This window comes from Rhinoraja longicauda, chromosome 32 (assembly GCF_053455715.1).
Source record: "Rhinoraja longicauda isolate Sanriku21f chromosome 32, sRhiLon1.1, whole genome shotgun sequence".
Lineage (NCBI taxonomy): Eukaryota > Metazoa > Chordata > Chondrichthyes > Rajiformes > Arhynchobatidae > Rhinoraja > Rhinoraja longicauda.
In genome coordinates, this window is record NC_135984.1 from 15,074,326 (window position 1) to 15,088,899 (window position 14,574).

A 14,574-nucleotide genomic window follows, 5' to 3' on the forward strand; every position below is an offset into this window, starting at 1 on the left:
AATGGGCAAGTGAGCGGAGGGTTTGCCTTGCTGCCTGCTCCTTCTCACTAACCTTAACTCTGACTCATATACCAATAAACATTGGGCGACCACACACAAACACACACCGTTTATAGTACAGCTGTTGGTATCTAGTGTACCATACTACAGATGTTAACAGCTGTCCCGATATCTCCTGCATTCAACAGGGATTGGGGACAAACACTGGTACAGCTAACAACTATACCACAAGTTTAACTGATTATAAAAGGATTCCGAGACAGTTAATATCTTCATGCATGAAGCAGCAAGGACACTGGCAATATGAACCTCCTGCTCTTATTTATTCAGTTGATCTTTATCTTTGGCTTTCCTCCCCCTTTCCACATTAATTATTGTGTTACTTGCCTTTTAAGTTTTCTTTCTGTATCCTTTCCATGATTTGTTGGTCTTATGCATAACATTTCTGGAATGTTAACAAGCATATCCTTAACCTCAAAACAGACTCCATTAACATTTTTAAGAGTCACAAAATATAGAAATGTGTTTCCAATTAAATAAATGCAGCAGAACACGAATTATGTTCAGCCTAGCATTTCAGCATTAAATAGCTCGTTCACGGACATTTTTCCCTCTGCTTCTGCAGAAACATTGCAATTACTTCACAATTGTTATATTGTTTCGAAATTTCTTCTCTTTCCAGAATCCAAACTTCAGAAAAAGTGCAAAATATTCTGCAACTTTTCAGAAAGGATAATGCAACACTCCTAATTTTCATTGCAGGCATTTGCTTTTAAAGGGCATCGCAGTGGCATAGCAGTTGTTGTTCCGGTGTGATCCTGGCTTCAGACGCCGTCTGTACGGAGTTTGCATGTCCTCCCTGTGACTGAATGGGCTTCCCGCGGGTGAGATGGTTTCATCTTGCACCTCAAAGATTTGTTGGTGAGTTTATTGTTAACTGCAAATTGTACAGGTGGGTGACAGGAGAATCGGGACAGAGGTAATGGGCATGTGAAAGAAAATAGGTTACCGGGGCATAAGTAAAGGAAGGGGATTGATGGGAATGCTCAGGGAGACAGCTTTGAGAGGGTGAATGATATCGCCATGTCACAAGGAAATTTGTATTTCTTCGGCCTGCTTAATAGAAACGAAAGTAAATCTAAAATAAATGCATTATGGGATAGAAATGTCATTGTTCGCTTTCAATGACATAGTATTTTGAGGTACAGTAAAAAAATCTGTTAATGCAGCATATTCAGGACTTTGGAGGTATGGGGAGTGAGATTTGGTATTGGTCTAATATTGTCACAGGTGTTGAGATAGTGAAAAAACTATGTTTTGTGTGCTATCCAGTCAAATCACACCATACATGAGCACGATCAAGCCATACACAAGTACATGGGGTATTGGTCTAATTGCCACAATGCAGACTATCGTGCTACTGAATTACACTATTACAGCAGTGGAGAAAGTGAAGATTTTAAAAAACCTGTAAGAATGACAATGAGGTAGGTTGAGAAGATGGTCTATAGCATGTTATTCCAATTAACATTCCAATGCACTTTTACTTTATATTTATTCAGATGTGACACAGTGCAGTAGTATGATACATTTTCTGGTAAACCTGTAATTTTTCCATAATTTTCTGTTTTATCTCACCTGCATTCAATTTACATGATCATTACTGTCTGTGCGAGTTTAGTTTTCACAAACTCACAATTTCCAAAAAGGACATGAAAGGCACCATCTATATACTAAAACTCTCGTTTGTTATTTTGTTTGTGACTGAACTTCAGCCAAAACGGTACATGATAGCGCGACAATTTTTGACCCACCTTACTCACCGTCGTCACTTTAATGGTAAAAATGGTAGTTTTATTGAAATTGGTGTTATATTTTTTAAGTTATTCACATTTAAAAGGTTAAATCTATCCTAGGGAGGGAGGGAGGAGGGGGGGAGGTGGGAGGAGGATAAGGGGGATGGTGTGGGGGGGAGGGGAAGGGAGGGGCGGGGCAGAGGAAATGGGGGGGTGGAGGGAGGGGGGGAGGGAAGGAGGGAAGGAGGGAGGGAGGGAGGGAGGGAGGGAGGGAGGTGAGAAGAAGGGAGGGGGAGTGGGGGGGGGGGAGAGGGGAGGGGGGAATGGGGGAGGAGAGGGTGCTGCACCAATGCAGGAGAGGTTTGGGCCCAACGGGTCCACTTGCTCTAGTATTAAATAAAGTCTTTCTTCTATCTTTTCTTATTTAAGTGCTCCAACTTTTACCCACCAGGAGCAGTGTATCAGTGCAGGCATCAAAATATCTCTCATCGAACGTTGCAAAATGAACGTTTCATCAGATTAATTCATTATGTATGACCCCATAACAGGCCAGATTCCCTGGGTGCAGATACTCTTTACTGTTGAAGGACTGTAGGAAATGGTTGGTATTGACTCAGATGTTTAAATAAATCTTTCCTGTTTTCATTTCCTGTGACTTCAATCAAAATCAGAGTAATATGTCATTTTCGTAGAATACGACAAAGTGGTTCTCTAACCAATATAACGTTTACATTGGCAAACTTGGGAACTGAGTTTGCATTTCACAGGATCACACAAATGAAAAATTCATAGAATTAATCATTAATCCTGTAGTGTTGCGAGAAGAGATTGAAAAAGATTCAACATGTTCCTTGTGCGTATGGGGGTGCTTAATGCAACTTCTAAAGGACTTTAGAATCAACCCAACATCAAAGGACTATTGAAACTTTGTTCCACTCCTTTAGCCTCACATCAGTGGAATTTCCAAGTGCTGAGATTTATCTTCTCTCCATGACATCTAGTAGAAATAATACAGAAATAACAAGAACGTGCTGTATAATGGAGCCTTAGGTTTCCCGTGGCTGAAGCAAAACTCACTTGAGTTTCATCTTCACATCCAAATAACATTATTGCAAACTAGACTTGTTGACGAAGCTAAATCTCAAAGCCAAACTGCAGTTTTACATAAGTTACATTTCCCCAGTGGAGGCCACATTTCATATATCTTGTTTTTATTACTTTTGTTTCCAAGTACGCTGTGTACCAAATCAAAATAACTTTTTGTGGTGAAGTACATCAAGACTACTTTTGCTTTATTACTCCCTGCTGCAGCCAATGTCATTAGCTGTGGCAAACTAATGCTTTAAGGTATGATAAAAGGTTGCTGCTCGAGGATTCTGCAAGAAGGCAAACAAATTGACGAATTGTTAATCCCGTCCCATAGAGCCATGGTGTCTTGCAGCGTGGAAACAGGCCCTTCGGCCCAACTTACCCACACCGGCCAATATGTCCCATCTACTCATAGTCCCACCTGCCTGCATTTGGCCCCTATCCCTCAAAACCTGTCATATCCATGTACCTGTGTAAATGTTTCTTGAACGTTGCAACAGTACCTGCCTCAACTACCCTCTCCGGCAGCTTGTTCCATATACCTACCACCCTTTGTGTGAAAAGGTTACCACACAGATTCTTTTTAAATCTCCCCCCCCCCCCTCACCTTAAACCTGTGTCCTCAGGTTCTTGATTCCCCTACTCTGAACAAGAGCCTTTGTGCACCTACCCGATCTATTCCACCCATCTTTAAATCTATCTCACAATGCAGGTCATTTCCAAATCTGACACAATTGTGAAATGAAAACATGAAGGAAAAATGCATGTTTAAAGTTATTTTTAGGACAAGGACATCAATGACAATCTTAACATTTATTATCCATCCTTAGATACCTTGAGTGACTTGTGTGACCATGTCACAGGAACACAATCACTGAATATTGTACCCAAAGGTATTAAACCAAATCCCTGGCATGATAGTGGGGAAAATCATTCACTTAAGTTAGAAAATGCAATGGATGAACTATGAAATTGCCGGATCATACAAAATGCACAAATGTGTTTCAATAATAGTGAACACGACAAACATAAATAAACATCTCCAAGTTTGCGGATGACACAAAAACATCTCCAACTTTGCGGATGACACAAAGCTGGGTGGCAGTGTGAGCTGCGAGGAGGATGCAGGGTGACTTGGGTGAGTGGGCAGGTGCATGGCAAGTGCAGTATAATGTGGAGAAGTGTGAGGTTATCCGCTTTGGTGGCAAGAACAAGGCTGATTATTATCTGGATATTATCAGATAAGGAAAAAGGGAAGTGCAACGAGACCTGGGTGTCCTTGTACATCAGTCACTAAAAGTAAGCATGCAGGTAGAACAGGCAGTGAAGAAAGCAAATGGCTTGTTGGCCTTCATCGCAAAAAGATTTGAGTATAGGAGCAAGGAGGTCCTACTGCACTTGTACAAGGCCCTGGTGAGACCTTTGTGTGCAGTATTGGTCTCACCAGGTTAATTTTGGTCTCACCAGGTGACATATGATGATTCACTGGAATTTAGGATGAGAGGGAATGTTTTCGAAACATATAAAATTCTTAAGGGATTGGACGGGCCAGATGCAGGAAAAATGTTCCCCATGTTTGGGGAGTCCAGGACCATGGGTCATAGTTTAAGAATAAGGGGTAGGCCATTTAGGGCTGAGATGAGGAAAAACCTTTTCACCCAGAGAGTTGTGAAGCTGTGGAATTCTCTGCCACAGAAGGCAGTGGAGGCCAATTCACTGAATGTATTCAAGAGAGAGTTAGATATAGCTCTTAGGGCTAACAGAATCAAGGGATATGGGGAAATAGCAGGAACAGGGTACTGATTCTGGATGATCAGCCATGTTCATATTAAATGGCGGCGCTGGCTCAAAGGTCTGAATGACCTACTCCTGAACCTACTTTATGTTTTTATGTTTCTAAAACTATATGACTTTTCTCAGCATTAAAAAGCACAGGCAGATGTGCGGTGACAAAATTACATATAATCCACAAAGCAGACTTCCAGACATAACTCAGCAATTCAAGGTATCATTTATCATGTGCGGATTATTGTTTCTTTATCTTTAAATATATATTTTCTGATCATAACATCTTCTAACTTAAATTTTAATGTATGGGCAAGTCAGCACAAAAGCTCCACACAGAATCGTCTGAGTATTTGCAATATGATTTTTAATTGATTGACATAAATTTTGTATCTCTAATTGAAAATTTCACTGAGACAATCTGAGACATACCAGCTTGAGATAGGTGCAATTAATGTTTTGTCTAGTCTCTGTTTTGGTTGCTCTTATTTTGAATTCTCAAAGATTGTTCAATATCCATCAGGTTCTTGCTCTCATAAATAGTGTCACGATGAACTCCAGGATTATAAATTCATTTGTTGGGCACATTTCAGTTCCTGCTTCACAAATCCTTACAGCCAATTACAATGTATTTAACATTTCATTAAGATGGAGCCATGGAATGATGTGGTTGATATGTCTGATGTCTGTCAAAATGCAGAAAATGCTGGTGGATAAAGAACTTTAGTTGGCTGCCTGCCTGACTCTTTGGGGCATTTCATGACAGCAATAATACAAAGCTTCAGTGATATTTTATTTACCTTAACTCTCATAGTCGTTAAAGTAAATGACACAATCAGTGTTGATCAAAGGCCAAAAGGGACAATTGTTCTGTTATTGTCATGTTGATGTGCCAGAGACCACATTATGGTAAGACAATGTCAGATACAAGAAATCTAATCGTTACTATTCTTCATGGTATCCCTCCTGTCATTCTGTATCATTCCTTGTTCATGCAGTAAAACACTTGAACAATAAATAACTTGATCAGAAAATCAAATCACAAATTGTAGATGAGCAGTTGGGGGAATCCAGAACAAGGGGCCACAGTTTAAGAATAAGGGGTAGGCCATTTAGAACTGAGATGAGGAAAAACTTTTTCAGTCAGAGAGTTGTGAATCTGTGGAATTCTCTGCCTCAGAAGGCAGTGGAGGCCAATTCTCTGAATGCATTCAAGAGAGAGCTAGATAAAGCTCTTAAGGATGGCAGAGTCAGGGGGTATGGGGAGAAGGCAGGAACGGGGTACTGATTGAGAATGATCAGCCATGATCACATTGAATGGCGGTGCTGGCTCGAAGGGCCGAATGGCCTCCTCCTGCACCTATTGTCTATTGTCTATTGAGAAGCAACCCCTTGGTATCCCGACACATAAATTCTTCGCAATGGCTCAGCAAGTTAACAAAGTGATTCAAAAGGCATTTAGATCACTTGGCATTTTTAAATAGAGGAATAGGATATAAAAGCAAAGTGACGACACTCAAACTTCATAAATCTCAGTTGATCGAGGATGACAATTCTGGGTATCATAATTCAAAAAAGCATAAAGCCTTAACAAAGGGTGCACAGAAGGCGACCAAAGAGATTCCAAGCATGAGGGACTTCTGACATGATTCCATGTAAAACTCTCCAAACATTTCAGAAGATTTCAAGATCTTGAAATGTTTTAACAGGTTAAAAAATATAACACATGCAATATGTAATCTCTTTTACACCTTTTTCAGAACATCGCTGTATCCTTTTTAACCAATGAAGTCAAAAGTGTGTAGGATGTGCTATAATGTAGGAAAAACAATTACATACCAATAAGGTAATAACTAAAGGATGTAGTTTTAACATCAATGCTGAGCGATCTAGACGGAAGAAGAGGAGCATTTCTCCACTGTGAGTTGTTAGACGTGGAACACTCCCTTGCAGATCAAAAAGTGAAAAGATACAGATGTTTCAGAGCTGAAATAAAATAGAAAATGCTGTTTTTAATTTTTCAACAGATGAAGCAGCATCTGTGAGACAGAGTCAATATTTCAGATTGATGACCCTTCCTCAGAACTGAGAAGCCTTCAAAATCACACATGGTTTAATTTGCAGAGGATGAGAGAGGATTGGCGAGAACCATGGGAGAGTCTGTGACAAGGTGGAGACCAAATGTCACACATGGTGATGGTGGTGTTGGCAGAGAATGGGTAGTGAAGGCTTTTTTAAACATAGATAATCTATCTGGAAAAGATGTAAGCAGAAGACAAATGAAAACAGAGAAAGAGTAATAAGGAAAAAGAAAAACAAGAGTTTACTTCCTTCCTTCAAGCTCAGGTTGACTGGACAATCCAACTGCAAGGTGCTAATTACACAATTACATTTATTGCACTGCTGTGAATGCTTGTGTTTTAATAGTTTCAACCAACCAAGCATTTCAGCTGTTTCACCAGTGCTGCAACCCTCACATGTCTTCGATGGAGCTAGAAATGCGAGTTAAGATTTGGATGAAATGTATTATTATTATTATTATTATTATTACGGAGCACATATCTCATGCAGACTTCCAGATTGCTGGATGCCATGTTTTCCAGGGTAATCAATTTCCCGCTCAAACCTTTTGAACTAGCCCTATCATACATCCATGCATTGCACTTAACATTATTTTCCAAACACCAAAGAGACCATTGGCTGGAGGCCAAGCAGTCAGACACGTTAATTGGCACTTTGCTGAATACTTGCACACATAAGGTCCACTGAGAAAGCAAGGACAGAGCAGCCCATATTAGTCAGTTGGACCCTAGGTTGTCAACATCAGCTCTGTGCTACAATGCAGCCAGAACTGCTGGCAGAACAGTTCCATTGTTCTATTATTTTAATTTTTAAGATTCCAGGTTTATTCTGTAATTGATTGCGCCAAACAAAAATTTTCCCTGACAACCAGGATCAAATATCAACGATCTCCACCATCTAAGGAATGCACAAGCATTCTTTGAATCCAGTAGTAGTTCTGAATCCCCTCCTACCAAACCTTAGGAGAGAATAAGTGAAAAAGAATGGTTGACATTTTTAGTCGGAACCTTCTTCAGACTGAAAATAGAGGTGACTGAAACTGGAGGCGAGAAAAGGCCAGAACAAATCAGTCAGCGACACTGAGGTCATCCAGTTGGCTGGGGAAGGTGTGATATCAAGAGGTATACAAGGATGCGACCAGTGGAACTGGTAGGATGACTAGGGTGGAGAATGGGTCCTTCCTACCCGTTCTGATCTATCCTACTCCAATCTCTTGTCATACTTAAGGCAGTAGTTCAACCTCTTGATAAGTTTCACACTCCTCCAGGAGTCTTTCCAAGAACTTAAGGTCATGGTCTAATGTTGATACCAGTTGACTCTCCTTCCTCTGCTCACGCCCTCCCCTTCAAAGATTTTGCCCCAGCCTCTGAAGTGCACTTATTCGCATGAGTTTCCAGCTGCAGCCTCCTGCCACCAAATGTCAGTGTCTGATGACATACTACTTTCAATTTAGCTGCTTGTTAGGTGAAAGTATGATGGTTGTTAATTAAATTACATCCTGTCATTGAGATCAGAAGGATCTTTGTCTTATTTATCCATTATCATGCCCCCCCCCCAATGCTGTTTTCTCTTTAAATTCAAGCCTATTACTTTGAGGGGGAAAATTAAGGAAATATATTATTTGATGGATGATTTTAGACCAAGGGTCTTCAACCTAAAACATTAACTCTGTTTCTCTTTCTACCAATGCCACCGAGTGTTTACACCATTTTCTGATTTCATTAATGTTTCTTGGTCATTCTATTGACTGGAATGTGCTCACCTATATTTAGGCAAAGGTATTGCGTTTCAAATCTCCTGTTTGCAGGTGAGAAAGTACAGTCCTGTTGGCAAAAATATGCTAAATTGAAGAAGAGAACTGGAGATTCAGAGTATGTAACAGAACCAAGTGATCTCATTCATATTTATGGCATGATTTTAAACTTTCATTTATCAATGTCTGCTCTGTTACCTATATTTCATTCCTCTGATTTTCTCTGCCAATATGATTTGTCTCAATAAAGCTGTTAACTCCTTGCTGGGTTACCATTCCTGGATATGCTACCATCAACAGGTTGTCACCAACAATGTGTGTAAGGATTCAGAGTGAAGGTTGGTTGGTTGCTTTACCATGGTCGTCGGTGGTTGAGGTGCTAACATGATCAATCCCAACCCTGTCATCAGATCACGTCTACTTGTGCGCATTCACAGCCAAGAAACGTAGGGGGTCTAAATTTTCAATAAAAACTGGATTCCACCAGACTACTAACAACATCAAGAAGAGTGAGCAATTTTCCTTTCCTAGTTTGAGGGTCTAGGAGTTGTGTTGAATCCCCGCAAGTTCTCTACATTGTCTTTTTTTAATCGCATTGTGTCTCAGAACACAAAATCCCATTGGTTTACAAGAGACTGCTATCAACCATCAAGCCCATATAATTCATCTTGGACTTGGAATATATTTGGTTCAAACACAGATTAACTAAACTCAGGGAGCCATTGATAGCTATTTGTTATTCATAGAATATTACAACAGAGAAGGCCATTCTCCATTGAAACCATGCTAGCTCTTTGCAAAACCAGCTCATCTTATCCCAGTGACCTGCCACTCTCCATAGGACTGTAATTTCTTGAATACAGGTATTTATCCAGTTCCCTTCTGTATGCTATAAATTTAATGTACCTCCATTCCTACCGCATGCAATGGATTGCAGACTCTAACCATTTACTGCATATAAATATGTCTTTCATGATGTTAGCTTTAGTTCATTTGCCAATCACCCTCATTCAATGTCCTCCACATTTTCAACCCTTGTCAATGGAATGGTTTCTCTCCGCCTACTCTACACACAGCAATCATACCTTTAAACATCTCTCACAGATCCTCGAGCAATTTCTTCCAATACAAGAACAACCCGACCCTTTCCAAACTACACAATCAAAATTCTATTGATGTAAATCTCTATGTTGAACTCTGGAACTTGTGTTCTGCCATTAAACTACTTAGAACACTTTTATACCTCTCATCAAATTGTCCATGTCTGCATTGAGAGAAACTGGGCATCAGAAGGCTTGAGAGGGGAGAGGGGGAAATTGGCAAGTGGATGTCAATCCCCTCCCTCCTATCCCCTTCCTCTGCAGCTTTGCATTTTACTCCTCCTCTTCTTTCCTTATCTGACACCCGTTTGTCTCCTTTTCACCTGTATCCACCTATCACTTGCAAGGTTTCGCCTCAGCTCATCTCCTCCTTTCCAGCTTTCTCCCCTCTACTCAATCCGACTGAAGAAGGGTCATGACTGGAAATGTCGTCTGCCCATTCCCTCCACAAATGCTGTCGGACCTGCCGAATTCCTTCAGCACGTTGCTTTTGAATTAAAAGAGAAGGTCCTTCAGAACAAGCGAAAGGCTAAAAAAAAGTGAACTACTATAGTTGAGGTCAGAAATATCACATGAATGGCCTCAAATAAATCAACCATAAGCAAGAGGGCACTGCTGCTAACCTATGACAGCCATAGGTGTTCTGACAAAATAAACCATGGGTGCAAAATTTCACACATTCACTTCCTAGCTCCATGTCCACTCATCCATGGAATATGGAATAATTGGATCAGGGTCACATGTCAATCTGAGAGACTTGGTCTGGGTGGACTAACTGATTTCCTAATTACATAAAAATAAGGGAACCTTTGCAAAGAAAATATCCTTTACTACATTATTCATTTAACAGGGAGTAAAGAACAAGATTATACATCATTTAGGCATCACTGCTAAATATTTAATAATCATTATTACATCACGTTGAATTTGGTCTCACATGCACAATTACAGTGAGGTACGTACAATATAAAACAGAAACAAGGGAGTTTTCTCAGATAACATTGTAGTTATACATTTTAATAAATGTAATAATGATCCAATATACATGACATTCTATCCAATTTTAAACTTTGCTACAGTTCTGTATATAATTATTTCTTCAGACAAAATTAATATAACAATCCAAAATGAATCAAATATCTAAGTTCATTTGTTATCTAAATGAAGCCAAGGCCACTTAGCACAATTATGCAATAATACCAAAAGTTTAAGTCTCCGATTGTCCTTGTGTAATTTGTGCAAATGTAACTACATTATTGACTTAAATCTGTCTTTATGGCCCTCACTAATTCTCCATCTTGTCACCAACCTTTGCATCTACTCTTATTTTCTGACTCTGGCGTATTTGGCATTGCCACTCTGTGAGTATATTCAACAATTACACTGCTGTGTGCTAGAACCATCTATCCAAAGACTTCCTCTTGACCAAATCTCTTACCTTCAAAACCCCCATTAAAACTTCTCACCTTGATCACACATTCCCTAACTTCATCAACTATTGCTTTCCAAAAAAAGCCCCCTTTATCCATCTCCTAGATGAAGAACCTTTCGGACAATGCTCCTGAGAGTGCAGTTCAAATCCAGTTTCAACGTTAAACTAACAACTGAAGTGCATGCCTCTTGTCGATTTGTGTTGAAGTCCAAAGTTTGCAGATCCAAATATTTATGCAATGTCCCCAGAGCACACGATGAGGTAATATGTGTAAATATCAAAAATACAAATGTATGAATCTTTCGAAATAAAATTAACAATAGATAAAACCAACAGGAGTGTAGAGTTTGAACCTTGCCCTATATATTTCCACTATGAAGCAAAGCAACATAACAAGTAATAGAAAGTCAACTCATTGAAAATGTCTTCCAATGATGGTTTAGGTCAAAATTGATACAGAAGGGAATGATGTTATCTATCAAAAACAGATCCATCCCTTCTTGGCACTCTGGTCCTAATGCAGAACGTACTTGTTATATTTCAATCAGCTTTACGCTAAAACTTCAAAAGTTAAAACAAAAATAAAACGAGCTATTCCCTTGCTGTGGTTCACTTGTTCTCAAGTCCCTCAGTCCCAGAGGATGCGGCGAGGACAGCACGCGGGGTTAGTGCAGATCGCAAGGGCTGCAGAGCGCCTCTCAAGTGGCTCACACCCAATTGCGACCGGCTCACGCTCCGGGTCAATGGCTCAATCTCTATCCAGATGCCTGAAGACAGCAGCAGGAACACTGAGGCCACACCATCAGATACTCAGTAATAACCGGTTCCCCACAAAACAGCCAAACAATATTAAATCTTCCTCTTCAACGTTCAATTACTTTTCTTTCTTTTTTAATAAACTCCACCCATCCGCTTCATTAACCCAGTGTGCCGCTTTTTTAAAAAACGTTTTGGTCTGGAAACTGTTAATGTAACAGTCCACATCTGTTTCCAATATGGGTCGAGTTACATCTTTTGGAAACAATGCTGCTTTTTACTTAGTGAATTGCATTAAAAAACGTTTTCAAACCGAATTGAAAAATACATAAAGGACACGAAAGTGCACAACGGTATCACCTTATTTAATTACAAATAGCATATTGTCCATGGACAGTGGGGAAAAAAGTTTCTGCTAATGTTAAATTAAAATATTAAAACGTTTAAAGTAAGCTTTTAAAAGGACAGACCCATAAAGGAAAGCGTGTATTTCGTGAAATAACTATGAAAGTGGCTGAAGATTTTAAAATTATTGCACGTCCCCAACTCTTCATCAGTCTCGCCCACATTGGTACAGAAAAGATTCCGATTTCAGACACCAGACATTAAAAAAGCGATCCAAAACTATGGTTCGAAGTTTTACAAATGCATCTTCTCAATTCTATTAACGAGACTAAACGAATTTTAAAAAACACCATAATCCGAGCTACTTACCGACCATCAGAACCAAAGTAAGAGAGGACAACATCATGTTGGCTTTAGAAATTCGACATTTAATCCATAAATTGATGAGGAAATTCGTGCTGCAATTCTCCGCCTCCTTGCTTTTTGGGACTGGAATGCTGGGACAGACCTGAGCACATTGAAACACCAGGAGAGGGGAATGCCACTGCGGGATATTTACATCTTCACACCGCACGACACTCCAAGATGTCCCTTTACCAACCCATTCCGTTCACTGCAGCTGCCCAGATGAGCAGTGGCGTGTGCTGGAACTGTCTTTCCTGGGATTTGATATGACAGGTCCGTTTAGTTGAAGGTTGATTGATTGGTTTCAACGGGTGAACGGAGAGAACTGTGACTGCCCGAACTGACATTGCACACACTTTCCTGTCTGAAAATTGCAGAGAGCAAGTCGAACCTAAAGTCTGCTAAAAGTTTCACACGTTGTTCCTGTGTGAGCTCAGAATGACTTGTTGCTTACTTGTGACTGACTCTGTTCCTTCTTGCAAGTTTTATTTCAACATTAAAAGCATGTTGATTTTGATGAAACAAAAGAAAAGCTACCATCTTTAGAGTTTAAATCTAAACGAGATCCCATCAGTTCCCTCACCCAAGAGTTATAAAACCATTGCTTTTGCTGCCTGCTTAAGTGCTGAGAAGTGTAACTGAATATTTCTCTGCAAATATGTCATTGCAATATGATACTTGTTTGCATCAGCCATTTCCAACGTGGTGTTTAACTATTTTAATTAAAAAGGAATGATTCAAAAAATATAGTAGTATGCACAAACGTCAACATTTGAGGTCACAGATAATGGTTTTGAACTTTCCAAATCCTATTCTAGCTTCCATTGTTGACACCATTTAGTGGAGATACAAGAAATGGTAGTTGCTAAAATCTTGAGCAAAACACATAGTGTTGGAGTAACTCAACGGTCAGGCAATGTCTGAAGAAGTGGCCCAAACCAAAACGTCGCCTGTCCATTAGCTCCAGTCCGAAGAAGGGTCCTGACCAGAAACGTCACATATATCCATTCCCTCCACAGATGCTGCCTGACCCATTGAGTAACTCCAACACTCTGTGTTTTGCTTCTACATTTACATGTTTCATTTTCCAAACAAAATAAACAACACTGATAAATGAAAACATTCCCTCAATGTATATTTTCTTCCTCAAAACTCCTTGGCAATATTTTTTTAACTTTATTGTTCCCACAGAGGAAGGGCCGTATTTGTTTACTTTGTTCTGCAAAGACTGTAAGATTAGTTGAAGAACTCTTTTAAAGAGTTAGTACATGTATAGTGGGCTGAATAGTTTTTAGTGTGTTGTTGTATTCTTCTATCCATCAACAATCGCTTTCATGGCTGTCTTGTCATCAGGCCAAACATGGCTCCAACCTCACAGATACAAAATGAATTCAGAGACTAATCTATGCTCTGTATCTAACTTAATCTGCAAAAATCTTGACATCAACAGTAGGTCCAAAACTGTGCATGAGAGGGGAGGGGGAGTGAATGGTGCTATGGAGGAAAACATACTGTCACAGCCACTGGCACACTTCATATTAGTGAGAACTTGGATATAGATGGAGGTTGAAGACATTTCTGTAGCATCACACTTCAGTTCAAAATGGCTGTATAATAAGCAGCCATTGGCAGTTGCAAACTGTTTAAAGTTGTCAGGGTGGCATAAGAACAACACCTCAGGGTAGGCTGTGTAGGAAGGAACTGGTAGATGCTGGTTTAAACTGAAGATAGATACAAAAAGCTGGAGTAACTCAGCGGGTCAGACAGCATCTCTGGAGAAAAGGAATAGATGACGTTTCAAGTCGAAATCCTTCTTCAGAATGTCTCTAATGGGTCTTGACCCAAAACGTCACCTACCCCTTTTCTCCAGAGATGCTGTCTGACCTGCTGTGTTACTCCAGCTTTTTGTGTCCAGCCTCAGGGTAGGCTGCCTGTCATCTACTGGTTGCTCAGAGTTTAATCTACATAACTCACCTCTCAGGTGCAAGAGTCCAATAAGCAGTAATCATAGACAGTGGGCTCAACTATTGG

General features: G+C 40.0%; 1 protein-coding gene across 1 annotated transcript in view; it reads right to left on the reverse strand.

The window, feature by feature from the left end:
• Positions 1–12,752, reverse strand: part of clmpa (CXADR like membrane protein a) — a 90,389-nt gene extending 77,637 nt beyond the window's left edge. The window contains exon 1 of the mRNA XM_078426846.1: positions 12,508–12,752. Coding sequence (XP_078282972.1) covers positions 12,508–12,544 — 37 coding nt within the window. The 5' untranslated portion in view covers positions 12,545–12,752. The remainder of the gene's footprint in view (positions 1–12,507) is intronic.
• Positions 12,753–14,574: the final 1,822 nt, after the last annotated feature.